Source organism: Salmo salar, chromosome 09 (assembly GCF_965601325.2).
Source record: "Salmo salar chromosome 09, fSalSal1, whole genome shotgun sequence".
Taxonomy (NCBI): Eukaryota; Metazoa; Chordata; class Actinopteri; order Salmoniformes; family Salmonidae; genus Salmo; species Salmo salar.
Window position 1 is genome coordinate 133,309,515 of NC_138299.1, and position 27,811 is coordinate 133,337,325.

General features: G+C 42.9%; 2 protein-coding genes across 2 annotated transcripts in view; both read right to left on the bottom strand.

Moving 5' to 3' along the window:
• Positions 1-17,818, bottom strand: part of LOC106612852 (protein unc-119 homolog A) — a 30,987-nt gene extending 13,169 nt beyond the window's left edge. The window contains exon 1 of the mRNA XM_014214427.3: positions 17,262-17,818. Within this exon, the coding sequence (XP_014069902.1) occupies positions 17,262-17,550 (289 nt within the window). The 5' untranslated portion in view covers positions 17,551-17,818. The remainder of the gene's footprint in view (positions 1-17,261) is intronic.
• A 3,075-nt stretch (positions 17,819-20,893) lies between these two features.
• LOC106612853 (beta-crystallin B2-like) lies at positions 20,894-26,303 on the bottom strand. Its single transcript, XM_014214428.3, has 6 exons — positions 26,192-26,303; positions 25,070-25,143; positions 24,761-24,879; positions 22,698-22,830; positions 22,234-22,376; positions 20,894-22,123 (listed from the first exon to the last, which is right to left on the bottom strand). The coding sequence occupies exons 1-6, from the start codon at positions 26,286-26,288 to the stop codon at positions 21,955-21,957; spliced, it is 735 nt and encodes a 244-aa protein (XP_014069903.1). The 5' UTR covers positions 26,289-26,303; the 3' UTR covers positions 20,894-21,954.
• Positions 26,304-27,811: the final 1,508 nt, after the last annotated feature.

Below are 27,811 nucleotides of genomic sequence, written 5' to 3' on the forward strand. Positions count from 1 at the left end.
CTGAAGCTGGAGTCTTATATCGCCCTCTCTAACTTTAAGCATCAGCTGTCAGAGCAGCTTAACGATCACTGTACCTGTACACAGCCAATCTGTAAATAGCACACCCAACTACCTCATCCCCGTATTGTTACTTATCCTCTTGCTCATTTGCACCCCAGTATCTTTACTTTTACATCATCACCTGCACATCTATCACTCCAGTGTTAATGCTGAATTGTAATTATTTCGCCTCTATGGCCTATTTATTGCCTTACCTCCCTACTCTTCTACATTTGCACACACTGTACATAGATTTTTATATTGTGTTATTGACTGTACATTTGTTTATGTGTAACTCTGTTGTTTTTGTCGCACTGCTTTGCTTTATCTTGGCCAGGTCGCAGTTGTAAAATGAGAACTTGTTCTCAACTGGCCTACCTGGTTAAATAAAGGTGAAATAAATACAAATAAAAAACACTTGTCGGAGACGAGGAGAGACTATTGAGACACACCCAAAGCAACCAACACTCCACTACTCACCACAAAAGATAACACAGATAATACCACAACATTATCTATAGGTCCAACAACTACTATAGGTCCAATAGTCATTGAGCCATCTGAAGAAACAGGCTCTGAAATGTTGAAGGCTCAGAGTAAGATAGCATCAGAGACCTTTGTGCAGGTAATGCCAAAAGGCACATGGACAAAAGGACAAAAGACCCTAGCCTGTTCCATCAGAGACAGTCATGACGACTCACCGTAAAGCTTGTATGAGCATGAGCTATTCAATCATTTCAGCTAACATGGCGTGGACAAAATCTATCGGCCACTCCTGATTATTCATGTAGCCTAAATATCGTATTCCCTTCGATACACATCACAATACACTGTACACTGCACATCATATAAGTGATCATACCAATTTCCTCAATGGGAATCCTACTTTCTGATTGATTTCTGTTGTAGTTTTAGCTTTTCCCACTCATCCAGTCCAGTGGGCAGGTAGGTAGGGAGAGAATACACTACATGGCTGCCTAACATTAAATTGAATCTTTGGCCCCGTGAACGCTGCACTGCAAAATGCGTGTGTGATTATAAATCCGAAGCTAACTGGACAGAGAACCGACAGATGCCCTGCAGAGGAGGGATGGCAACACGCCAAGTTACACACACACACACACACACACACACACACACACACACACACACACACACACACACACACACACACACACACACACACACACACACACACACACACACACACACACACACACACACACGCCAAGTCAGCCAGAATTACAGATGGAGGGAGAATGTCATCAGATTTCTCTCATCGTGACCCAGACGGTGTGAAAAGTTTCCTAGAAATAAATGTACTCTACGAAACAAATGTCACACCCAACGAGTCACCAAAAAGCCCTGCAATCACAGCTCCTAAACGTCTCTCCATTCTCTCTCCTCGCTGAGTAAGGCCTGCATGTAGATGATAGATGGACATACGTCATAGCCGCTGTTAAAATCCTAACAGACCTCATCCGCTGTACTTTTCGGGTGATTTAAATGATCATTGTGTATATTTCATCACAGGGAACGACAACACAAGATTGTGATTTACGCCTAAAACATTGAGAGAGGGACAGAAAGATGACAAATATGTCATGAATCATCGGATTTAACATGAAGAGGTTCCACTTCCTATTCATCTGAATGGTTATCCTTGAAGAGGAGAGGAGGATGAGAGGAAAGGAAAGGAGAGGATGAGGGGAGAGGTGGGAGGAGAGGAGGAGAGGAGAGAAGAGGAAGATTATACATTGTAATTGAATGTTAAAACAGTTTTGTTCATTAACCGCATCACGGCAACAACCTGGTCCATGATGACATTTACCAGTATTCCCTGGAGTAACTTGGCTAATCAAGCTATGGCTTAATTTACAGAGAAAAACATGAAAAATACATTTCTGCAATCCCACCGGGAGTTGAACTGCATGTTACAATACATAACCGCCTCAGTAGAGACAGCCTATTGATATCATTGAGCAAGGTGGCCCAGGGGATCTACGCATCTATGGAGGGTGTATGTGTATGTTCAGTAGGGTGTGACTGTCCTCTCAGTCTGTGTTCTATGGGCTGCTGCTGCTCCATATGGTGAAAGGGATCTGGTTGTGATTCCTATGTGTGGTTCTGTCTGTGCATGTGTGAGTGTAAGGGACCCTGCTCTATGAGTGTTTGAATGTTTAGGACTAATATGTGGCCATGCGCTGTGTGTGTATGCGTGTGTGTGTGTTCCTGCGCGACTGTGTGTGTCTGTGTGCATGCTCGTTTGTGTGTCGGCAGCTCGGTGGCAGAGAGTTGCCGGAAGGCTCTGAAGTGTCAGCTTCACCCAGGTTCCCTATCTTCCTATCCCTCTCTCCCTCCCTCTTTCGCTTTCCCTCTTTTTCTCTCCCTCACTCTCCCTGAGAGGAGCACACCTCTTCACTTCCTTTTCCTTTAACAGCATCACCTAGCAACGCTCGTTCTGATGCTGTGCCAGGACATTTTGCTTTCTGCTCCACCTCCATCCATCCATCTCTCCCTCTATCCACCCCCCCACCCCTCCCTCCATCCCTTCCCCCACCCCTCCCTCCCTCCATCCCTCCCTCCCCCCACCCACCCACCCACCCACCCCTCCCTCCCTCCCTCCCTCCCTCCCTCCCTCCCTCCCTCCCTCCCTCCCTCCATCCTTTCCCCCACCCCTCCCTCCCTCCATCCCTCCCTCCCTCCCCCCCACCCACCCCTCCCTCCCTCCCTCCATCCATCCACCCCCCCACCCCTCCCTCCATCCCTCCCCCCACCCCTCCCTCCATCCCTCCCTCCCCCCATACACCCACCCACCCCTCCCTCCCTCCATTCATCTCTCCCCCACCTCTCCTCCTGCTCTACCTTTCCTCCCCTCCACCTGCCCACTTTGCATGAACAAAATACAACAAAACACGAAACAAAGCAGAGCAGAACGGCTCATGTTAGGGTTCATTCAAATGGTAATGAAACGCTATCAGCTGGCCTCAGATCTGTTAATGCTGTATAGATATGGTCGTTGTCATGAAAAAACAAACAGATCTGGGATCAGGGCGATGAAATGCTACATTACAGTGATCTGATAAAGTGGTGTCAGACCACTGGGCCTCCTGCTGTGAGTGTGTGTGAGTGTGTGTGTATGTGTACGTACGCGTGTGTTCGTTCGTCCGTGTGTGTGTCCTCGTGTCTGTGTGTCTTTCTTTGTCTGGTACTTAACGGGAGGTAGCCTAGTCGTTAAGAGCGTTGGGCCAGTAACCAAAATGCTGCTGGTTGGAATCCCTGAGCCGACTAGCTGAAAAAATCGGTCTGTGCCCTTGAGCAAGGCACTTAACCCTAATTGCTCCTGTAAGTCGCTCTGGATGAGAGCGTCTGACAAAATGACTCAAATGTAAAAGAAATAGATGAGAAAGCCATTTGGCTGTTACTGCCTGAGGCTTCTGCCTGTAATACAGTACAGTGTGATGCAGAACACTTTCAGATATGTCTTGGAACAGATGTGTCAACATACAACATGGTGCAGTGACATGAACTCGACGTAATAGGAATGTGGGTTTTATGCAGGTTCTATGCTTTATGTACAGTCCTTATATTCATACACAGTAGACGACAAGGCTACAGGATATGATAGAGCCTCAGGTTATTCCAAAACTGGACACAACAGCATGGGCTGACACTGATCTGCATTTCTTGCCTCTAGTGCTTCAAAGCTCACAGAAGTATTGCGGAGGAGTAAAATTAGACTCAGTCTTGAGTCATGCTGTTCTTACAGAACGGACCTGTTTTGACACAAGATGGTCGTTTGTGGCATTCATCAACAGCAAGCGACTGCCATATATAGTTCTTATAGAAATGGACCTGTTTTGACACAAGATGTCTGTTTATGGCATTCATCATCAGCAAGCGACTGGCAGCCATTTATAGCTCCTAATCCCCCAGATTAGCCAGGAGGAGTTAGAAGACTTCTCAGCCACAAGCTTTGTTCACATCTACCTTTTTCTTTATTTTGATTTGAATTGAGCTGTCAATCAATGTGGATAATTAATTAATGTTATTAGGCTATTAAATAGAATAAATAAAATATGGCCCATAAAATACCCAAGGACACCTGTTTACAGGACATGTCCAAAACATTTGACAGTCTCCCACAGGAACAAATCTACATTTTAAATGGCTGTTAATTTTAGGTTGATAGTAATAGGCTTTTTATTATGCTTCTTCACACAACATGTCTAAAATATGCTGCCTGTAGGCTGCTGGCTTGCAGCCTGGCTGACTGTGAGGTGATTGGCTGGCTGGCTGTGAGGTTTATTGAAAGGTTGTGTTTTTATTTAACAGCTGAATGCAGATTAGATTTCCTCCGTCCTCTTATCTTCCTCCTCAGCCCCCGCTCGGTCTGCCGTTCGGTCGGAGTGAAAAAGCAGCTTGATTTTTTCAAGGGCGTGAGTGAGAGAGCTTGTGTCTGTTTGTGTGTATAATGGTCTGGGGGAGAGGGGTTATCAGGAGGGGTTTACGCCTTAATCACCCTGACAGTGTCATTGCGCAAAATGGTACGCAGCATCATCTCAATATGTGTGCAACAAAAGGTCAACATTCACCCTCTGCTACCATTTCTGTCAAGCAGCCTACGCATACAGTTTGACGCATATGTTCGATAAATCCAACGTATGCCCCACACGGAACGCACTGCAACTTCCTCTGCAATGCAATGCTGTAAAGCAAACGCAGCGTTCCATTGAATTGAATGTACTTCTGATGTACCAAAATGCAATGAAGCTGTCGGTGTGATCGAGGCGTTAATGTCTGAATTTGAGCTGCAATTGGCTGTGAGAGAAGTGTTGCTGTGTGGTTGCGCTGCAGAACACACTAGCTCTGTTCACAAGCCCTGTGAGTGAACACAATGTTATGTTGTCCTAGGCGCTACATCATGCTAACCACACACACTAGGGTAACCAATCGATTGCCACATCTATAAAAAAAAATGCATTCCAGATGGACCCCAACACAAACACAAACACACCTACACTATCTCACGCACACACACACACACACACACACACACACACACACACACACACACACACACACACACACACACACACACACACACACACACACACACACACACACACACACACACACACACACACACACACACACACACACACACACACAGATGCATCTTCAACAGACCGTTAACTGTGTCCCACTTCAAAAAGATAGAGGAAGTGGACCAACTGTATGTCTACAGTAGCCTATAACAACAATATGTGACGGTAAGATGTTGACTATAAAAATAGGCCTATTTTAAACACACACAAGATAGACCTACTAAGTGATAGAAAATGTCTATCATTTTGTTTTGATTCTAACAAACCTTCCTATGGTGTTTTGATGAAAGCGGTTTGTTTACTGGTCATAATTTGAGGTCCTACATTGGCTTGTATTTAGCAGTCAATCCCTCACCCCCAGAACAAGCTGTAGAATGAAGTGAAACATTTATAAATAAGTTACATCCTCCTTTATTCATCTGCTTTAGAACTTTGAGAATGAAATCCATTATATCAGAGGCGGAGCTTTAGAGGCCACAGTATAGGCTGCTACAGGTTAATACACTGCTTCAGCCAACCAGGAGCAACCACAGACACATACTAGGAAGTGGAGGATCAAAGGAAAGGCTCTGACCCTACCCTTAAGCTTAAAATAAGCATATTGTAGGGCAAAACAATTGTCACATTATAGCCAAGTTTGACTTTGCAGCTTGGCCATGTAGTCCTAGTTGGAGCCATGTTTTAGGGCCATAGGCAAAATAAACAAAGCCCAGGTGTAACGCCCTGGCCATAGAGAGGGGTTTTTGTTCTTTATTTTGGTTAGGCCAGGGTGTTACATTGGGTGGGCGTTCTATGTTCTTTTTTCTAGGTTGGTTTGTTTCGTTGATTTTGGCCGTGTGGCTTCCAATCAGGCACAGCTGTAGTTTGTTGTTGCTGATTGGGAGTCACACATAAGTAGCCTGTTTTTCCTTTGGGTTTTTGTGGGTGATTGTTTCTGTCTAGTGTTTTCTGTTTCGTTCATTTTTGACCAGACAGGACTGTTTGCTGTCGTTGCTGTTTAGTGTTTTGTTTATAGTGGTTCATTTTATAAAATATTCAAAATGAATACACATCCTCCGCTGCACCTTGGTTTTATTACGACGACAGCCCTTACACCAGGGAGCTCCAGGTACACTGCAGTAGCACATCTCTCTGACAGCTTTCCACTGATATCTACCATCTACCACCAAAGTACTTCACTGGGCCCCCAGGGTCACACTGCTACCAGTTGAGAGCGAAAAGGCCAGCGGCCATTTTAAACTCTGCTCTATGTTGATAGGATTCTGTGCCAAACGTCACAAAGAATGGAGGCAAATGAAATGAACATGGCTGGGTAATTTAGAAAGACTGTCTGTTATGTGTTATTGTACCGTAGGGCTGTTTTAGCTTGAATGTGAATTGTCTCAGTTCATCACGTCATCCCATTCAGAGGGTGAACACACGCATGCATGCACACACACAGACACACACACACACACACACACACACACACACACACACACACACACACACACACACACACACACACACACACACACACACACTTTAACACACTCACACTCATAGCGGTATGACTAAGCTCATATATTCCTCCAGGCTCTCTTTCCACTATGTGGCATACTGAGTTTACCGGTCTTGTCACAACGTCCACAGAAGGTGGCGCCTCTCCCCGGTCGGGCGGCGCTCGGCGGTCGTCGTCGCCGGCCTACTAGCTGCCACCGATCTCTGTTTCTGTGTCGTTTGGTTATGTCTGTCTTGGTTAGCACCTGTTATGTGTTAAGTCGTTAGTGGGGTATTTAGTCTGTTTTTGTTGGGGTTTGTGCAGGATTATATTCGTGTCGTCTTATTTAGTAGGTTGGGGATTTTTGTTCTTCATCTGCTGTTGTCAGTTTGGGCATTAGGGTTGCTGGGCTGCGTCCCGACTCTCTTCAGGATTATTTTGGTTCCTGTTATTTTGGGAGTGTTGTTTACCCTGCCTTGTGTTGGCATTTTGTGGACATATTTATTAAACGTGTGTTTTCACGTACCTCGGTCTCCTGCGCTTGACTTCGCCCTCCTGTTATTTAGAGTAGCCCTGACAGGTCTGTCTGGAAACAGATTCCCCTACCCTAGCACTTAAGGCACAGATACATTCAAATATCATGTGAACCTTTTTTCAGGCCTGCATCATAGTAACACATATCATCAGACTGGTATAACAATGGTCTGTCCGACAATAAAGGCTTAGTAATACATGTTTTTACCACTGTATCTTCTACTATGCAAATTACGATAGCATATATATTTTTTTGTTTCTTATTATTATTATTATTGCTTATTATTTTTTGTGGTTTTGCTTTTGTAATACATAATGTTGAGGGCCACTTGGAAATGTCATGGTGGGCTGGATACAGCCATAGGGCCGAGGGTTGTGTGTCCCTGACCAAAGGAGTCCACGCCGGCACAAGGAATGATGCATTCTCAATACCCCAATGTGCCACTCAATAGATAATGCATTTTGTATTACTTAGGCCTATCCATTGACGAGTTTCACAGCAAATGCAAAACATTGACAGTCAATGACTTGCATTAATTGTTAACCTTCAAATCAACAGGCAATCACAACTGTTTTGTTATACTATAGATAACACTTGTTTAATCAGATTGGAGTTGCTTTGACCCAAGTGAGGAACAATATCCCCACCACAAGTCATCTATCCACCTCCAAAAACTAGAAGAGAGGAGAAGAGAGAAAAGCACAGGACAGGAGAGGAGAAGAGAGGACAGGGGAGGAGAGGAGAATAAAAGAGAAGACAGGAGAGGACTGTCTTGCCCATTGACATCAGATGAATGACCCCCATAGAACAGTAGCTTACCTTGTGACAGATGCAAAGAGCAGATTTAAATTAGGCCAGCCACACAGATCAATTTTAATTAAAGCTCCAGCAATTGTGGTCACAGTCAAGTCCAGAGACTGTAAATACAGTCAGGGGAAAATACAGTTAGAAGGAAAGGTTGTTGTTTATCAGACAGACAGTGATGCAGTGTTTCTCTGGCTTTAATTCAATGTCTCTGTGATAGATGGAGACACCGAGAGACTGTATAGGAGCTGGATGTGAAGTGGGCTGGACTCACTGAATAACAGATTCATTACTGGAGAATTAATATATTTGCATTAATATACTTACAGTAATGTCTTTCATATGCTCATTTAAAGAAAAGACAATTACACTGCAGACAAATAAACACACAATGAGTGATGAGGACTGGACAACGAGGTGAGTAGGTGTAATAAATAACAAGCAATAGCTAATATACAGCATAGTACTGTTCCTTTTTGATGTGGCTCGGCAACTACAGAAAGAAGTCATTAAGTGTGAGAAAAAATGCTATAATTCTATTTTTAGCATCTCATTATGTCACCCAAAGACAACTGATTGAAATGGCCTGTATTCAGTCAGTCTGAATCTGATGTGTTGAGATGGAGACCTGCCAGTATACAGGCTGGTTCCCCACTTCACCCTACACACAAAGAGCAGCCCAGTCCGCCTGCCAAAAGCCTGTTGTTCTATTGTTTAGCTACCTAGGATGATTTTTCAAGAGTGGCGGTCTATATTCAAGCAATTGCTTGTGTGGTGAGACACTTCCTGCGTGCCAAAAGACTGTTGGGTTAGTGTTGGCTGACTAGAGTGGAATGAGCTATTCCTGAGGACAGATTCTACCTGGTGAACAATCTGAAGCAATTATGACTAATACTATCACAACAAAGTCGGCCACCTGACTACATTTGAGTAATAGCATGACATCCAAGATTGTGTGAACTAACCACATCAAATGTAAAAAATGTATCTGTTCGATGTGTGCATGTGCCAAATAGATAATGTGAATCTGTCTCCAGGTTCCTTTAGAGATCGTTACTCATAACAGTATGAAATATACAGTGCCAATCAAAAGTTTAGACACATACTCATTCAAGGGTTTTTCTTTATTTTTACTATTTTCTACATTGTAGAATAATAGGGAAGACATCAAAGTTATGAAATAACACATATGGAATCATTTAGTAACCAAAAAAGTGTTAAACAAATCAAAATATATGTTATATTTGATATTCTTCAAAGTAGCCACCATTTGCCTTGATGACAGCTGTGCACACTCTTGGCATTCTCTCAACCAGCTTCATGAGGTAGTCACCTGGAATGCATTTCAATTAACAGGTGTGCCATGTTAAAAGTTAATTTGTGGAATTTCTTTCCTTCTTAATGTGTTTGAGCCAATCAGTTGTGTTGTGACAAGGTAGGGGTGGTATACAGAAGGTAGCCCTATTTGGTAAAAGCCCATATTATGGCATGAACAGCTCAAATAAACAAAGTCCATCAGTACTTTAAGACATGAAGGTCAGTCCATGCAGAAAATTTCAAGAACTTTGAAAATGTCTTCAAGTGCAGTTGCAAAAACCATCAAGCGCTGATTAGTCCAAATGTTTGACTTTTGGTTCCAACCGCCGTGTCTTTGTGAAACGCAGATTAGGTGAACAGATGATCTCTGCATGTGTGGTTCCCACCGTGAAGCATGGAGGAGGAGGTGTGATGGTGCTTTGCTTGACACTGTCACTGATTTATTTAGAATTCAAGGCACACTTAACCAGCTTGGTTAGCACAGCATTCTGCAGCGATACGCCATCCCATCTGGTTTTCACTTAGTGGGACTATCATTTGTTTTTCAACAGGACAATGCCCCAACACACCTCCAGGCTGTGTAAGGGCTATTTCACCAAGAAGGAGAGTGATGGAGTGCTGCATCAGATGACCTGGCCTCCACAATCACCTGACCTCAACCCAATTGAGATGGTATAGGATGAGTTCGACCGCAGGGTGAAGGAAAAGCAGCCATCAAGTGCTCAGCATATGTGGGAAGTCCTTCAACACTTTTGAAAAAGCATTCCTGGTGAAGCTGGTTGACAGAATGCCAAGAGTGCGTAAAGCTGTCATCAAGGCAAAGGTTGACTACTTTGAAGAATCTGAAATGTAAAATATATTTTGATTTGTTGATCACTTTTTGCTTACTAGGTGATTCCATATGTGTTATTTCATAGTTTTGATGTCTTCACTATTATTCTACTATTATTCTACAAAATAAATAAAACCCCTTGAATGAGTAGATGTTTCTGGTACTGTACATTAAGATTTTCCAAAACACTATATTCACAAATGTTTCACCTTTGTGTTTTTCCTCAGAAATGATTGCTTTTGTGTGTGTAAAATATTACAGATCTCAGATTTTTTATTCATCGATTTTAGATGTGTATGAAAATGTGTTATTTTGCTAAACGTTACAGTGGCAAGAAAAAGTTTGTGAACCCTTTGGAATTACCTGGATTTCTGCATAAATTGGTCACAAAATTTGATCTGATCTTCATCTAAGTCACAACAATAGACAAACACAGTCTGCTTAAACTAATAACACACAAACAATTATATGTTTTCATGTCTTTATTGAACACACCGTGTAAACATTCACAGTGTAGGGTGGAAAAATTATGTGAACTCGCTGAAAGGTGCTTCAACAAAGTATTGAGTAAAGAACCCTTTGGCAGCAATAACCTCAACCAAACGTTTTCTGTAGTTGCAGATCAGACCTGCATAACGGTCAGGAGGAATTTTGGACCATTCATACTGGAGAAAAATAACGAGGATCGCGCTCCTGTTCACACGCACCAAAAGACTTGAGTCCATCTGAGTGACACATGGAAAGAATAGGACTACTTCTTCATTTCTCAAAAGAAAAACATCGAACAATTTCTAAAGACTGTTGACATCTAGTGGAAGTCATAGGAACTGCAATCTGGGCCCTAATAAATCAGGTTTCCCATAGAAAAGCATTGGAAAACACAATGACCTCAAAGAAATGTTTCCCTGGATGGATTGTGTTCGGGCTTTCGCCTGCCAAATCAGTTCTGTTATACTCACAGACATTATTCTAACAGTTTTAGAAACTTTAGAGTGGTTTCTATCCAATACTACCATGCATATGCATATCCTATCTTCTGGGCCTGAGTAACAGGCAGTTTACTTTGGGCACGCTTTTCATCCGGACGTGAAAATACTGCCCCCTATCCCGAAGACGTTTTAAACACACTGTGTTTCTCTATTGTTGTGACTAAGATGAAGATCAGATCAAATTTTATGACTAATTTATGCAGAAATCCAGGTAATTCCAAAGGGTTCACATACTTTTTCTTGCCACTGTATATGTCAGTTGTTTAGCTGGAATGGAATGCTCGTATCCTGTGTATTTGACTGTGATGTGGTTTTCCCACCTAGCGATCTTAACATCAATGCACTTACTTGTTGTTCTGGATAAGTATCAAATGTAAATGTTTTACACACAGATCTCATATTACTGTATTGAATGTTTTTATATTTTTTTATATCGATTTCATAAATGTACAGTATCATTTGTACATTCATTTAATAAAAATGTAGTTATTTATTCAATTGACTGTGTAAAACCTAGCAGCACTACTTCTTTCTCTGACAGTGAGGCAGATATACAGTGCATTCGGGAAAGTATTTAGACCCCTTCCCTTTTTACACATTTTGTTACGTTTCAGCCTTAATCTAAAATTAATTTAATAAAAAAATCCTCATCAATCTACACACAATATCCCATAATGGCAAAGCAAAAACAGGTATTTAGAAATGTTTGCACATTTATAAAAAAATAAAAAACAGAAATACCTTATTTACATAAGTATTCAGACCCTTTGCTATGAGACTCGAAATTGAGCTCAGGTGCATCCATTGATCATCCTTGAGATGTTTCTACAACTTGATTGGAGTCCACCTGTGGTAAAGTCAACTGATTGGACATGATTTGGAAAGGCACACACCTGTCTATATAAGGTCCTACAGTTGACAGTGCATGTCAGAGCAAAAACCAAGCCATGAGGTCGAATGAATTGTCCGTAGTGCTCTGAGACAGGATTGTGTCGAGGCACAGATCTGGGGAAGGGTACCAAAACATTTCTGCAGCATTGAAAGTCCCCAAGAACACAGTGGCCTCCATCATTGTTAAATAGAAGAAGTTTGGAACCACCAAGACTCTTTCTAGAGCTGGCCGCCCGGCCAAACTGAGCAATCGGGGGTGAAGGGCCTTGGTCAGGAAAGTGACCAGGAACCTGATGGTCACTCTGACAGAGCTCAGGAGTTCCTCTGTGGAGATGGGAGAACCTTCCAGTAGGACAACCATCTCTGCAGCACTTCACCAATCAGGCCTTTATGGTAGAGTTGCCACACGGAATCCTCTCCTCACACAAAAGGCACATGACAGCCAGCTTGGAGTTTGCCAAAAGGCACCTAAAGGACTCTCAGACCATGAGAAACAAGATTCTCTGATCTGATGACACCAAGATTGAACTCTTTGGCCTGAATGCTAAGCTTCATGCCTGGAGGAAATATTGCACCGTCCCTACGGTGAAGCATGGTGGTGGCAGCATCATGCTGTGGGGATGTTTTTCAGTGGCAGGGACTGGGAGACTAGTCAGGATTGAGGGAAAGATGAAAGGAGCAAAGTACAGAGAGATCCTTGATGAAAACCTGCTCCAGAGTGCTCAGGACCTCAGACAGGGGGGAAGTTTCACCTTCCAAAACCCTAAGCACACAGCCAAGACAATGCAGGAGTGGCTTTGGGACAAGTCTCTGAATGTCCTTGAGTGGCTCAGCCAGAGCCCGGACTTGACCCCGATGGAACATCTCTGGAGAGACTTGAAAATAGCTGTGCAGCGACTCTCCCCATTCAACCTGACAGAGCTTGAGAGGATCTGTAGAGACGAATGGGAGAAAATCCCCAAATATAGGTGTGCCAAGCTTGTAGCGTCATACCCAAGAAGACTTGAGGCTGTAATGGCTGAAAGGTGCTTCAACAAAGTACTGAGTAAAGGGTCTGAATACTTACAGTTGAAGTCGGAAGTTTACATACACCTTAGCCAAATACATTTAAACTCAATTTTTCACAATTCCTGTCTTAGATCAGTTAAGATCATCACTTTATTTTAAGAATGTGAAATGTCAGAATAATAGTAGAGAGAATTATTCATTTCAGCTTTTATTTCTTTCATCACATTCCCAGTGGGTCAGAAATGTACATACACACACAATTAGTATTTGGTAGCATTGCCTTTAAATTGTTTAACTTGGGTCAAACGTTTCAGGTAGCCTTCCACAAGCTTCCCACAATAAGTTGGGTGAATTTTGGCCCATTCCTCCTGACAGAGCTGGTGTAACTGAGTCAGGTTTGTAGGCCTCCTTGCTCGCACATGATTTTTCAGTTCTGCCCACACATTTTCTATAGGATTGAGGTCAGGGCTTTGTGATGGCCACTCCAATACCTTAACTTGTTGTCCTTAAGCCATTTTGTCACAACTTTGGAAGTATGCTCGGGGTCATTGTCCATTTGGAAGACCCATTTGCGACCAAGCTTTAGCTTCCTGACTGATGTCTTGAGATGTTGCTTCAATATATTCACATCAGTTTCCTGCCTCATGATGCCATCTATTTTGTGAAGTGCACCAGTCTCTCCTGCAGCAAAGCACCCCCACAACATGATGCTGCCACCCCTGTGCTTCACGGTTGGGAGGGAGTTCTTCGGCTTGCAAGCATCCCCCTTTTTCCTCCAAACATAACGATGGTCATTATGGCCAAACAGTTCTATTTTTGTTTCATCAGACCAGAGGACATTTCTCCAAAAAGTACGAACTTTGTCCCCATGTGCAGTTGCAAACCGTAGTCTGGCTTTTGTTGGCGGTTTTGGAGTAGTGGCTTCTTCCTTGCTGAGTGGCCTTTCAGGTGATGTCGATATAGGACTCGTTTTACTGTGGATATAGATACTTTTGTACCTGTTTCCTCCAGCATCTTCACAAGGTCCTTTGCAGTTGTTCCGGGATTGATTGGCACTTTTCGCACCAAAGTACATTCATCTCTAGGAGACAGAACGCGTCTCCTTTCTGAGAGGTATGACGGCTGCATGGTCCCATGGTGTTTATACATGCGTACTATTGTTTGTACAGATGAACGTGGTACCTTCAGGCGTTTGGAAATTGCTCCCAAGGATGAACCAGACATTTTTTTCTAAGGTCTTGGCTGATTTCTTTTGAGTTTCCCATGATGTCAAGCAAAGAGGCACTGAGTTTGAAGATAGGACTTGAAATACATCCACAGGTACACCTCCAATTGACTCAAATTATGTCAATTAGCCTATCAGAAGCTTCTAAAGCCATGACGTAATTTTCTGGAATTTTCCAAGCTGTTTAAAGGCACAGTCAACTAGTGTATGTAAACTTCTGACCCACTGGAATTGTGATACAGTGAATTATAAGTGAAATAATCTGTCTGTAAACAATTGTTGGAAAAATTACTTGTGTCATGCACAAAGTAGATGTCCTAACCGACTTGCCAAAACTACAGTTTGTTCACAAGAAATCTGTGGAGTGTTTGAAAAACAAGTTTTAATGACTCCAACCTAAGTGTATGTAAACTACTGTTTCATCAGCTGAATAAATTCCTGCTGTGAATACTGTATTTGATGTGCCTTCTACATATACTATGATCCCTGTTCATTCCCTTATATCATACGCCACATGCAGCATACACATACACATGCACATGCACTGATAAGAAACCATTTCTCATTTCACAAAACCCTCTCTCTCCATGGGCTAGATTACACTTATTTTCCTCATCATGCCTGTCTCAGAGAAACAGTTTGTCTCCCTCTCTTACCAGCTCTGAGCCACTGTGTCTCCCTGCCGCCCCAAAATGGACGCAGTTTCCTCCCAAAGCACTGCCATGAAAGTCATTTACACAGCAAGCCTTGTCATTTTCTCCTTCAGTCTTTCACTGTTTATTTCTCCTCCATATACTGGCAGTTGAGCAAAATATTTACAAAATGGATCTCTTTACAGTCTTGGTATACATGTAGCATTTGTATCGACTGAATACCGATTTGGTTCATTAATGCTGATACAAAAGGAGTACGGTAAGGCAACCATAGGACCAAATTCAATACGACTGCATGTCATAAAGGACGGGGTGAAAGAGAGGAGAATGATATTCTATACAATGATCATAAATCAAATAATTATCATGCCATAGCAGGTGGCTATCATAAAGCATTTGTGAGGGAAATGCCATTAATGCCATTTGATCTATGGTTTCCTGAATGTATCCTACACTGCAGCTATGGGGAATAGAGACCAAAACACAATGTCAGAGACAGTGAACACAGCAAATGTAACACATACAGTATCAGCTAAACTTGCTTTCTAATCAGAAATGATATGCCTTGTAAACAAATGTCCGGATGCGTTCTTCATTGAGTGTTTGGTTGCATGCTGCTTGACTCTGAAGCATTAATTAACTAGAGTCTATCAGGTCGTTGAAGCGCCACATTCCCTTCCTTTCTGACATAATCCAGATTACATGTCAGCGGAGAGCAGAGATTACCACTAGGCAGCCATCATCAGTGATTTCTGTATTATCTCGCCACTGCAGCCCGATACTGCTCTTCTGCTCTACCTCTGGAGGTTACAGAACCAAACAGCTAACTCTATCGGACAACAACATGGATTAAAGGGATGATGTCGGCGGGCTAGTGTGCCTTTTGGGATGAGTACTGCTCCAGATGATGAGAAATGCCCTTTGCTTATAGCAGAGACTCTGGATAGTAACCAAATCATTCAGACACAAGTCTGTATGTATATTGAAATGACTCTTCGTACATGGAGGCTAAGGATAAAGGCTTTATTACCATCTAGCTAACCAACAGCCATAGGACATTAGTTTGTGATATAAGATAGAACTAGAGTGTCAATATGGATGCATCCCAAGTCTTCAAAGTGGCCTAGACGTCAGGTGCATACAGAGTAGTACCGTAGTATACCTGGCCTTCGTTCTATTGTACTGTATATCCTCTACTGATGTGAAAGGCGAATTGATGAAAGCAATATAACAGCCATCTGGCTATATACTTTGTGAGGCTGACGCAACTGCTTTTAACCTGAGGAGCAGTCAGGACAAAAGACACTTGATAGAACCAGGATGCACTCAGGTGGTTGACATGAAGATGACCACATTAAATGTATTTTACAGCTCACCAGTCACCAGTAACCTAGTGTGAATGCAGAAGGAACAGAGTGAGGATGTGTTTTATACAATAACTACAAAACATACATATTTTGCTACTCAAATGGCACCCTATTCCCTTTATAGTGCATTACTTTGACCAGGGCTGTAGTGTTCTGGTACATTGTTTTGCATTATTTAGGTAATAGGGTGGCATTTGAGATGGATCTATTGCGTGACTGTAGCTGTGTTGTTATGTGCTGTAACAATATAATGCAGATCTTTAAACAGGTTCTGACTGTCTCAATCTCAGTCGCAGGCACAGAGCACTGATCACCTGTTACCTAAGAGGAAACAGATTCTTCAGGTTCAGGAAAGGATTTAATAAAAGTCCGATTTTCATTTTTTCATCAACTTGGACAACAGGGGGCATTAGAAAGAACAATCACATTAATACCTGCCTGTCTGGTTTAAAAGGAATATTTACACACTCTCCCTTTTGCTTCCTGCAACCTTCTCTCTCTTTATCTCTCTTTCTAGCTCCTTCTCTCCCCCCCCCCCCCCTCTCTCTCACACACACACACAGGGTTGTGTGCATACCTATGTACCGTCTACTAAACCTGTCTGAGCTAGAGGCTGATAGCCTACTCTCCTGTCTCATATCATTATCTATTATGCCCAGATTGCCCACACAGAAACATTCAAGTATACATTTAGTTAGACTATAATTCCACTAGCCTATATAATCTGTATTTCCACCCCCACAAATATCCTACTGTAGCCTAATGTCCCTCTATGTCGTTGTCCAATGCACTGGAAGTAGACCCTTGAAAAATGACAAACCTGGCACTAGGGCAACTAATATGTTACTACGCGGATGGATAAATGGATGGATGGCTACCCGTTAACAATGTAACGTTGTCGCTGTGGACCGGATGCTTAATGCCAGGCGACAGAGCAACAGCAGGTGCGCTGCGCCCAGAACGGTTCAGGTAGCTATGAAGCTACCCTTAATACCAATTAGTAGCCTACTTACTTTCGGTGATCTTCTGTAACCCAAGTACATCCTCAGGCGATATTACTGGGTTTCTTAGCAACTCGTCTTCACTTGTAACCGGGACCCCAGCATCTGTCGAGTTGCAGCCTTTCTTCACTTTCATGGCCACGAGCGGTTGGGGTTGCGACTGCCGTGAACTAGTGGTGCTGCTGCTCTCGAGACCTTCGCTGCCACGGTTCGTATTATTAGTAGCTGCTTTCCTCGCACTGGCGTTAGGTGCGTCCTGGCTATTACACACAGCCTCTGTGCTGGTACAATAATAGCTCATTCTCCGTGCCTCCTCCCCCTCCCGATCTGGGGAAGATACAAATCAGTCTCTTTCCCTCCCTCACCCAAGGCTCAACGTCTCTCACACTCGGTATTTAATTTAAATCCTCAGTTCTTTAAACCCGTCGGTCCGTGACTGTTTGTGTGCGGCGGCTGAATAGCCCTTGCGCTTGGAGCGCGCGTGCGGTGGTGATGACGGTTTACATAATGCAGAACGAGAGAGGAAGGAAGGATGCGGTGGGTCGTCAGCGCTCATACGAAAGCACATAAGCCGTTCATGCAAATACATATCAACTCAATTGAGAGCAAGATATTCTCACAAACGGAATGGTTTCACCCTGCATGCATGTCTGCTGTGGCCAACCAGCACATGGAAATGCGCTCCCGCATTGAACAGCCTATGACTAATGTATTTGTTACTGTAACTTCCAATCGATTTATGACATGATCATTACAAGATTCCCAGAAACTGTAAAAACGGCCACTTAGCCAGTGTAGGTTATGTCAAGCAGTTTGTCCCTTTTTAATCAGCTCACATCCATTACTGTCCACATGTTCATATCCATTTTACATGTTTGAAGGTGAACTATTGCAGTTATTTATAATATCTACAGAAATCAGCGATTCAGACAGCTTTTTGGGCACATTCTTACCATAATTAATTCTGTGAATAATGTAACATCCTTATATATCTGGCTCATGTGGTTGTGTATTCTACATCACCATGAAGATTTGAAGATATTTCTGGCCATACTACAATTTCATACACAATTTCATACAGGTATGGTCATGCGAAATTGTCCAGTAAGACGCCATTAAGTTGTTTGGAAAAGGGCCCTATATGTACAAATCTTTGTAAAACCCTGTTCTAGCTGTATGTGTGCAAGTTGGTGCCTCTATCACCAAAGTTACAATCCAAGAACATACACTACCGGTGAAAAGTTTTAGAACACCTACTCATTCAAGGGTTTTTCTTTATCTTTACTATTTTCTACATTGTAGAATAATAGTGAAGACATCAAGACTATGAAATAACACATATGGAATCATGTAGTAACCAAAAAAGTGTTAAACAAATCAAAATATATTTTATATTTGAGATTCTTCAAATAGCAACCCTTTGCCTTGATGACAGCTTTGCACACTCTTGACATTCTCTCAACCAGCTTCATGAGTTAGTCACCTGGAATGCATTTCAATTAACAGGTGTGCCTTTTTAAAAGTCAATTTTTGGAATTTCTTTCCTTCTTAATGCGTTTGAGCCAATCAGTTGTGTTGTGACAAGGTAGGGGTGGTATACAGAAGATAACCCTATTTGGTAAAAGACCAAGTCCATATTATGGTAAGAACAGCTCAAATAAGCAAAGAGAAATTACAGTCCATCATTACTTTAAGACATGAAGGTCAGTCAATACGGAACATTTCAAGAACTTTGAAAGTTTCTTCAAGTGCAGTTGCAAAAACCATCAAGCGCTATGATGAAACTGGCTCTCATGAGGACCGCCACAGAAAAGGAACACCCAGAGTTACCTCTGCTGCAGAAGATAAGTTCATTACCGTTACCAGCCTCAGAAATTGCAGCCCAAATAAATGCTTCACAGAGTTCAAGTAACAGACACATCTCAACATCAACTGTTCAGAGGTGACTGTGTGAATCAGGCCTTCATGGTTTAATTGCTGCAAATTAACCACTACTAAAGGACACCAATAATAATAAGAGACTTCCTTGGGCCAGGAAACACAAGCAATGGACATTAAACCAGTGGAAATTTGTCCTTTGGTCTGATGAGTCCAAATTGGACATTTTTGGTTCCAACCGCCATGTCTTTGTGAGACGTGGTGTGGGTGAACAGATGATCTCCGCATGTGTATTTCCCACAGTGAAGCATGGAGGAGGAGGTGTGATGGTGTGAGGGTGCTTTGCTGGTGACACTGTCTGCGATTTATTTAGAATTCAAGGCACACTTAACCAGCATGGCTGCCACAGCATTTTGCAGCGATACGCCATTCCATCTGGTTTGGGCTTAGTGAGACAATCATTTGTTTTTCAACAGGACAATGACCCAACACACCTCCAGACTGTGTAATGGCTATTTGACCAAGAAGGAGAGTGATGGAGTGCTGCATCAGATGACCTGGCCTCCACAATCCCCTGACCTCAACCAAATTGAGATGGTTTGGGATGAGTCAGACCGCAGAGTGAAGGAAAAGCAGCCAACAAGTGCTCAGCATATGTGCTAACTCCTTCAAGACTGTTGGAAAAGTATTCCAGGTGAAGCTGGTTGAGAGAATGCTTAGCGTGTGCAAAGCTGTCATCAAGGAAAATGGTGGCTATTTTGAAGAATCTCAAATATAAAATATATTTTGATTTTTTTTAACACCTTTTTGGTAACTACATGATTCCATATGTGTTATTTCATAGTTTTGATGTCTTCATTATTATTCTACAATGTAGAAAACAGTAAAAATAAAGAAAAACCCTTGAATGAGTAGGTGTTCTAAACTTTTGACCTGTAGTGTAGCTGCCCCATTTCATGGAATTCTATGGCTAAACTTCCAACATTCTAATGTCAATGGCACAATATGGGTGATATTTAAACAATAGTTGCAGCTGATTCTTTCTAATTTGGTTATATTATATATAATTTGAATGGTAATTTCGTGGCCTTTCAGAACCACTTGTCAAACAAAGTTTAAAATGTATCAGGGTTCCTGTTTTAAAGCCATTTATACAGGTAATTAATTCTGAAATGTACAATAGAGGACAGATGTCAAATGTCTGTTGACCTGACCTTTGTGAAAATGTGTCTGATGGATAACTGTGAATAAGCTTTCCAATTATATATGATTAAAAGGGTATAAGCGAGAAATAGCTTGTTGTATACTTACATTGTTTGTCATATGGTAAATTCCCAATGGGAAAACAATTATTGGGATGGAGGGATGAAAGATAGAGTAACAACACACAGAAAGCTACCAGTGCTGCACTATCACACATTTTCCAACTCTATGGACATAGACTTTCCAGAAAATCACTATGAGAAATCATCAGCCCAACAAGCCCGACGGCTTAAATTTTGGGGTCTGGCTCATGGACTATTTGTCTGATTGCATGAACATGACATGGTTACAATTTGTCTCTGTTGATGTTGATGCAGGATTGCCTTTGTGAGGATATCTATATTGAGTATAATAATTGTTTGAATGTTCAGCATAGTTTAAATTAAAATGTGGGACAAACACCACAGACAATCATAAAACACAAGAGAACAAAAAGTTAAACAAGTAACTTGACATGAGCCACTGACTGCATGTCCAGCACTGAGGTTAGGAAGCTTTATCCATTTCATTTCATTTTTTTTATTGGAAAGTTGCTTTCCAGATGCCAGCATCCCTGAGAAATATATAGTGTATATAACAACATTCCTCTGCAACCCCATCATTAAGAAGGGGAGGGGTCTCCCAAAAGGTTGGCATGTCCAGAAAAACACTACCAGGTAGCCTACAGCAGCTTGTCTCCCAATCATACCCCCTAGCTCACATCCTCCTTCAGACATCCTCACTGCCTTAAACTGAGTGTGTCATGGGAATAGCTTTGAAGACTTGAAGGTAGAATGTCATTAGGGAAGTTATGGTTGAGGTGGAATCCCTAGACTAGATGGTGGCCATGGGGAGAGTACATTGGTAAACAGTGTCTCCCTGTGGATGATTGAGCTCACTGTAGGGCACGGACAGAGCACAGAGAGCTGGCAGCTGTCCATGGTAGTTGTCCATGGTAGTTTAGGGACTGGCTTGAGTGGAGTGTCTAGTATCTCTACTCTCTAAAATCATTCACAGATTGCAGGAGGGTAGAGCATTGTAATGAACAGGCTTATTCGGCATCATTTGGTATATAGCTAAGAAACAAGTAAGTAAGATGTATAAAATCAATGGGTTTGCAGATATGGAAACAAACTAGTGAACACAAACTAATGAAGCTATATAACTTATTAAAATCTTTGTTAACTAATTCCCTTTCCCCCATTAAAATCCCCATCATAAATCTTCTCATGCTATAATTCTATCTGGTCTTGGAACAGAGAGTACAGCTATCAGTTTCACCAGTATTATTATATTCAGGCATTGTGGAAGTGAGCTGCAGGTGAACTGCAGTAACAACCTTTTCCCAGTAGGTGGCAAAGTCTTCATTCAGGGATTGTGCATTACATTACATGCACCCTGAATGTTACAACTAGTAAGTGATTGAGGTGGAGCCAGTGATGTTATGTTATTAGCTGTTAGCTTATGTTGGCTGTGTGGAGATCCAAGATGGAACTCCAGACTCTGGACTGGTTAGCTCCAGGGCTAGCCAGACCCCTTCCACTCTGTCTTGCTGGCCCACAACCCATCGCCTGCCTGGCCCCTTCTAGGCGGTCCACTCAAAGCAGCCTCTGCGATGTGTCTGCATGTCCCTCACTCTACGGATGGACTGGATCTGGGGATGTTGGGCGCCCCACTCGTTCCAATGCTTGAAGACGGCGCACTCGAACACGTACTGGTAGCCACGGTAACCGGGGTACTGATAGCCAACCCAACTGTCACCCAGAGAGATGGATGGAGAAAATGAGAGAGAGCAATGGAAGTTAACAACGCCTTAAATCAAATGGATGGGTAGATTGATTGATAAGTTAATGTGTCAACTCACGTTCCACCAGTGACCTGGATGCTGGCCACACGGTCCTGGAAGCCGTAGGACCACAGACTGGGGATATCCTCATCACAAACTTCCATCTTACGGCCCTCAAAGTTATTACACTCAAATAGGCATATCTTGTGGTCCTGGGTGTCCTGTAGGTATAGAGGGACAGAGAGAGGGACGTCAGCAATAGAGTTTACCCACTTATTCAGCCACAGCCCTCAGACGAGGAGGGGAAGCCACTTAGACTAGAGTATTGATGTAGTGATGTAGTGATGGAAGGAAGGAAGGAAGGATGGATGGATGGATGGATGGAAGGAAGGAAGGAAGGAAGGAAGGAAGGAAGGAAGGAAGGAAGGAAGGAAGGAAGGAAGGAAGGAAGGAAGGAAGGAAGGAAGGAAGGAAGGAAGGAAGGAAGGAAGGATGAATTGATGGATGGATGGATGGATGGATTAATGAATGGATGGACTCACCATGCGAACAGGCCTGACGGACATGAAGCGGTCACACCTGTAGCTGTTGCTCCAGGTATCCCAGCGGGGGTACTCTCCTTTCTCCAGCATGAACATCTCTCCACTCAGGTTCTGCTGCTCATAGCCCACCCAGCTGTATGGGGACATTATACAAGTGTTACAGCACAACTATAACACACTTATACTGAATTAACACAACTCTCTTATAAACATGATCAGGAGCCTTAAGGCTAGGGATAGCTAAGTGATTTCAAGGTTCTTAGGTGACATCACATTAGATGTCACATGTTCATTGCAAAAGTTATGATTCATTGGAGATTGCATGTTGTAAATGAACTATGTTTCAAGTGTCTCATTGGACTAAGATAACTTTAATAGTAGTAGTAGTTGTAGGTTTTATTGGTTTCTCGCAGTCATAGACTGAATTGTCAACCAATTTACAATCATAACATCAATCACATATAATTATCAAATAGTAAAATCCTAAACTTGCAAAACACTTAATATATTAATATCTTAAAATGTGCAATATACTGTATACAAAACAACAATACTATGACAAGGTTTGTAGCTTTAGAAAAGGCATCTTTAGAGTTCTTATGAAGGCATTTCTAATGCCCCTGGGCTATATGGTGTGTGCATTGATCAGTTTGGTGAAGTATGGAATGGGCGAGTCCTGATAGTGGCCTGTACGTGTCATGGGAGTGTTCAGTTTGTGGCTGTTGCGGGTTGCCCGTGCAGTAATCTGGTATCTGGTAGGGGGGACCAGGTCTGCAAACTGGGAATTCTGCAGGGATTTAGCAAATGTCTGGCAGATCTGCTCCCATCTTCTGTCCAAGGATATGATTCTGAGTGTTTCGAGGTAGCTGGTGTACGACCTGCTAAGAATGATTCTGCAGGCTTTCTTCTGGACACGCTGCAGCTAACAACTTTACTCTAATACTCAAATAATACACTACATGAGCAGAAGTATATGGACACCTGTTCACTGAAAATCTCATTCCAAAATAATGGGCATTAATATGGAGATGGTCCCCCCTTTGCTGCTATAACAGCCTCCACTCTTCTGGGAAGGCTTTCCATTAGATGTTGGAACATTGCTGCGGGGACTTGCTTCCATTCAGCCACAAGAGCATTAGTAAGGTTGCTGAAACAGGAAAGGGCCTTCCCCAAACTGTTGCCACAAAGTTGGAAGCAGAGAATCGCCTACAATGTCATTGTATGCTGTAGCATTAAGATTTCCCTTCACTGGAACTAAGGGGCCTAGCCCGAAATATGAAAAACAGCCCCAGACCATTATTCCTCCTCCACCAAACTTTACAGTTGGCACAATGCATTCGGGCAGGTAGTGTTCTCCTGGCATCCACCAAACCAGATTTGTCCGTTGGACTGCCAGATGGTAAAGAGTGATTCATCACTCCAGAGAACGCATTTCCACTGCTCCAGTCAAATGGTGGCGAGCTTTACACCACTCCAGCTGACGCTTGGCATTGCTCATGGTGATCTTATGCTTGTGCGGCTGCTCGGCCATGGAAACCCATTTCTTGAATCTCCCAACAAAAAGTTATTGTGCTGATGTTGCTTCCCGAGGCAGTTTGGAACTCGGTAGTGAGTGTTGCAACCGAGGACAGACAATTTTTAAACGCAACGCACTTCATTTTGTGTGGTAGGCCATACAGCTTTGAGATTGTGTGGCCTACCACTTCGCGACTGAGCTCTTGTTGCTCCTAGACGTTTCCCCTTCAATATAACAGCACTTACAGTTGACCGGGGCAGCTCTAGCAGGGCAGAAATTTGACGAACAGACTTGTTGGAAAGGTGGCATCCTATGACTGTGCCATGTTGGAAGTCACTGTGCTCTTCAGTAAGGCCATTCTACTGCCAATGTTTGTTTATGGAGATTGCATGGTGGTGTGCTCGATTTTATACAGCTGTCAGCAACGGGTGTGGCTGAAATAGCCAAATACACAGTGGTGTCCACATACTTTTGTATATATAGTGTATGAATCCCACTGAATACTTTCTATCTTCTATGTAAACAGATGCAGTTAGGCATGACGTACGGTCCACACTCCACCCTGATGGAGCCGATCTTCTCGAAGCCCTTCTCACACAGGTTACGGCACTCAGTGGTGCACTCCATCATACGACCCTGGAAGTTCTCAAACTCAAACAGGTACATCTGAAAAGATAGACAATATCACAGTATGGTTATTTACTGTAATAAGCTATAATATAACACTGTTAATTATTTGATATGGATATCATTGATCAAGACGCCTGTCTAGGGTCTTTAAAACAACTGGAAATGCTGTATCTTCGCTAGAGATTGCATTATTAGAGTAGTTTGTAAAATAAATGTGAAGACCTACTTTGTGGGCACGCAGCCCCATGGCTGGGTGGCTCCCAATGCTGCCCTGTGTTCCGGAGTGGGACATGGTCGAATCTGTGGCCAAACAGGACGAGATTGAGAGAAATAAAGAGGGAGAGAGGTTAAAGCCAAGCCTCTTGGAAAAACAACTTCATTTGACATCCATATTGTGATACTCATTTTGGTCATTTGGCAGACACTCTTATCCAGAGAAACTTACATGAGCAATTTGGGTTAAGTGCTTTGCTCAAGGGAACATCAACAGATTTTTCACGTAGTTGGCTCAGGGATTCGAACCAACAACCTTTCGGTTAATGGCACAATGCCCTTAAATGCTAAGCTACTTGCAACCCACCCCCCAGCTGTGTATCTATTCAACAGGCCCCCGGCCCCCTAGCGTCATATATCTGTACAGCTGAATAGATATCAATGAGAGATTGTAAAGAAGAATGTTTCCTACCAGAGAAAAAAATACCAACCAAATTTTTATATTCGTCTTTTGGCAAAAATCCATATTAAAACTCACTTATCCACCCAAACTGTTAATAAGAACATAATCTACTTTTATCTTGTCACTCAAGTATTTAGTCTATACTGGTTTAGAGGATTTTTGTCTCTCATTAACTCTACTCCAAAACCCATTTTGATGTTAAAGCCTGTTCTAAGAGACTTGCCTGCACAATTTACCCCCACTAAATATTATATCTATTCCGTAAATAGCAATTGCTCTGTGAAAAAATGCAATCTCCAAAAATCCTTTTTAAACAAAGTGTTCAAGCATATTTTTCTTACAATTACTAAATTCAGTGGCACCTAGCACACTTTCATCTGCCAGATGCAGGGAGGCTTGTCATGTAATATTACTGAGCTGAAAGGAGATCACAATCTAACATGGCCTCGCATCTATCTGACTGCCATTTCCCCATTAAATGAACCACAGAACAGACAGAATGTAAAAGTAATGCAAAACATCGCTCTCTTGATATAAGATAGAGTATTCCCAGAGTTAATTGAAGTTAAAAGCTTTATGACAGTCCTTGATTTAGGTCAAGGGACGAAGAGACCCCACCTTTGCCCCCCATCTCTCTCGCTCACAACCCCCTTCCCTGAGCGTGAATCTCACCAAGCGGCTGGTTGTCAGGTACAGGTGAGGAACGGACGTCCAGATGGATAAGCCTAAGAGTTGGAATCAGGCCCCCAGAGTAGGGATATATATACATTTACATCCCCACGCCGACTATTGGGCCGGGATCCCACCTCGTCATTGGATGAGCGGGGTTCTCTTTAGGTGCGGAGGGCGGGTCAGGGGTCATGTATGCTGATCTCCACTGAGCCGTGCTGAGTCGGCTGCTCGCTTTGTTGTCCTGCGCTACTGTGGGGTCCTGGACACACAGCCACCATCATCAGCAGAATGTACCCAACTACACGCACTCACTCTCTCTCTCTCTTTCTCTCTCTGTCTCTCTCTCTCTGAGCAAGCAATGTGCTGACCTATTGTGTGTAATGCGAACGGGCAGGCAGGCTACTGTTCAGTTGGAAGCTGCATGCAGGGAGGCAGGCACGCACGCACGCACACAAACTACACACAGTTAGGTGTTTGCTAGGTTTTGTTTTCTGCTATAGTGTGGGACACCTCAACGGGACAGTAGTGTCTGCCAGACTGCTAACATATAGTACAGTGAGAGGAACACAGCAAAAGGACTTGACTCCCATGTCATTTTACAATCCTAGAATGGTTTACAGTGAAACAGGCAGAACCGGTCTGCTGGAGGCATGACATAGCTATTATTTTCCTGGCCTAAGTTGAAATCATCAGGTACATTACGGTGAAGAAAGCATGTTTGGTAAAGGTGTCACATTATATAATAGCTACAGTACATCATATCAAAGATAAGTGGTCAAGTGGATTAGGATAAAAATAGGGCCTATTGATAATGATGCTTAATATACTCTAAAAGTCTAAGCCGTTGGGGGGGACGCATTGAATAACACATTCATAAATGGAAATAAAGACAGTAAAACATGTATCATAAGGAATAAGGTTTTGAAGTGTCTGTCCTATATCTAGGAGACATAAGATAGCTCAGGATTATATATATATATATATATATATACTGCTCCAAAAAATAAAGGGAACACTTAAACAACACAATGTAACTCCAAGTCAATCACACTTCTGTGAAATCAAACTGTCCACTTAGGAAGCAACACTGATTGACAATAAATTTCACATGCTGTTGTGCAAATGGAATAGACAACAGGTGGAAATTATAGGCAATTAGCAAGACACCCCCAATAAAGGAGTGGTTCTGCAGGTGGTAACCACAGACCACTTCTCAGTTCCTATGCTTCCTGGCTGATGTTTTGGACACTTTTGAATGCTGGCGGTGCTTTCACTCTAGTGGTAGCATGAGACGGAGTCTACAACCCACACAAGTGGCTCAGGTAGTGCATCTCATCCAGGATGGCACATCAATGCGAGCTGTGGCAAGAAGGTTTGCTGTGCCTGTCAGCGTAGTGTCCAGAGCATGGAGGCGCTACCAGGAGACAGGCCAGTACATCAGGAGACGTGGAGGAGGCCGTAGGAGGGCAACAACCCAGCAGCAGGACCGCTACCTCCGCCTTTGTGCAAGGAGGAGCACTGCCAGAGCCCTGCAAAATGACCTCCAGCAGGCCACAAATGTGCATGTCTCTGCTCAAACGGTCAGAAACAGACTCCATGAGGGTGGTATGAGGGCCCGAC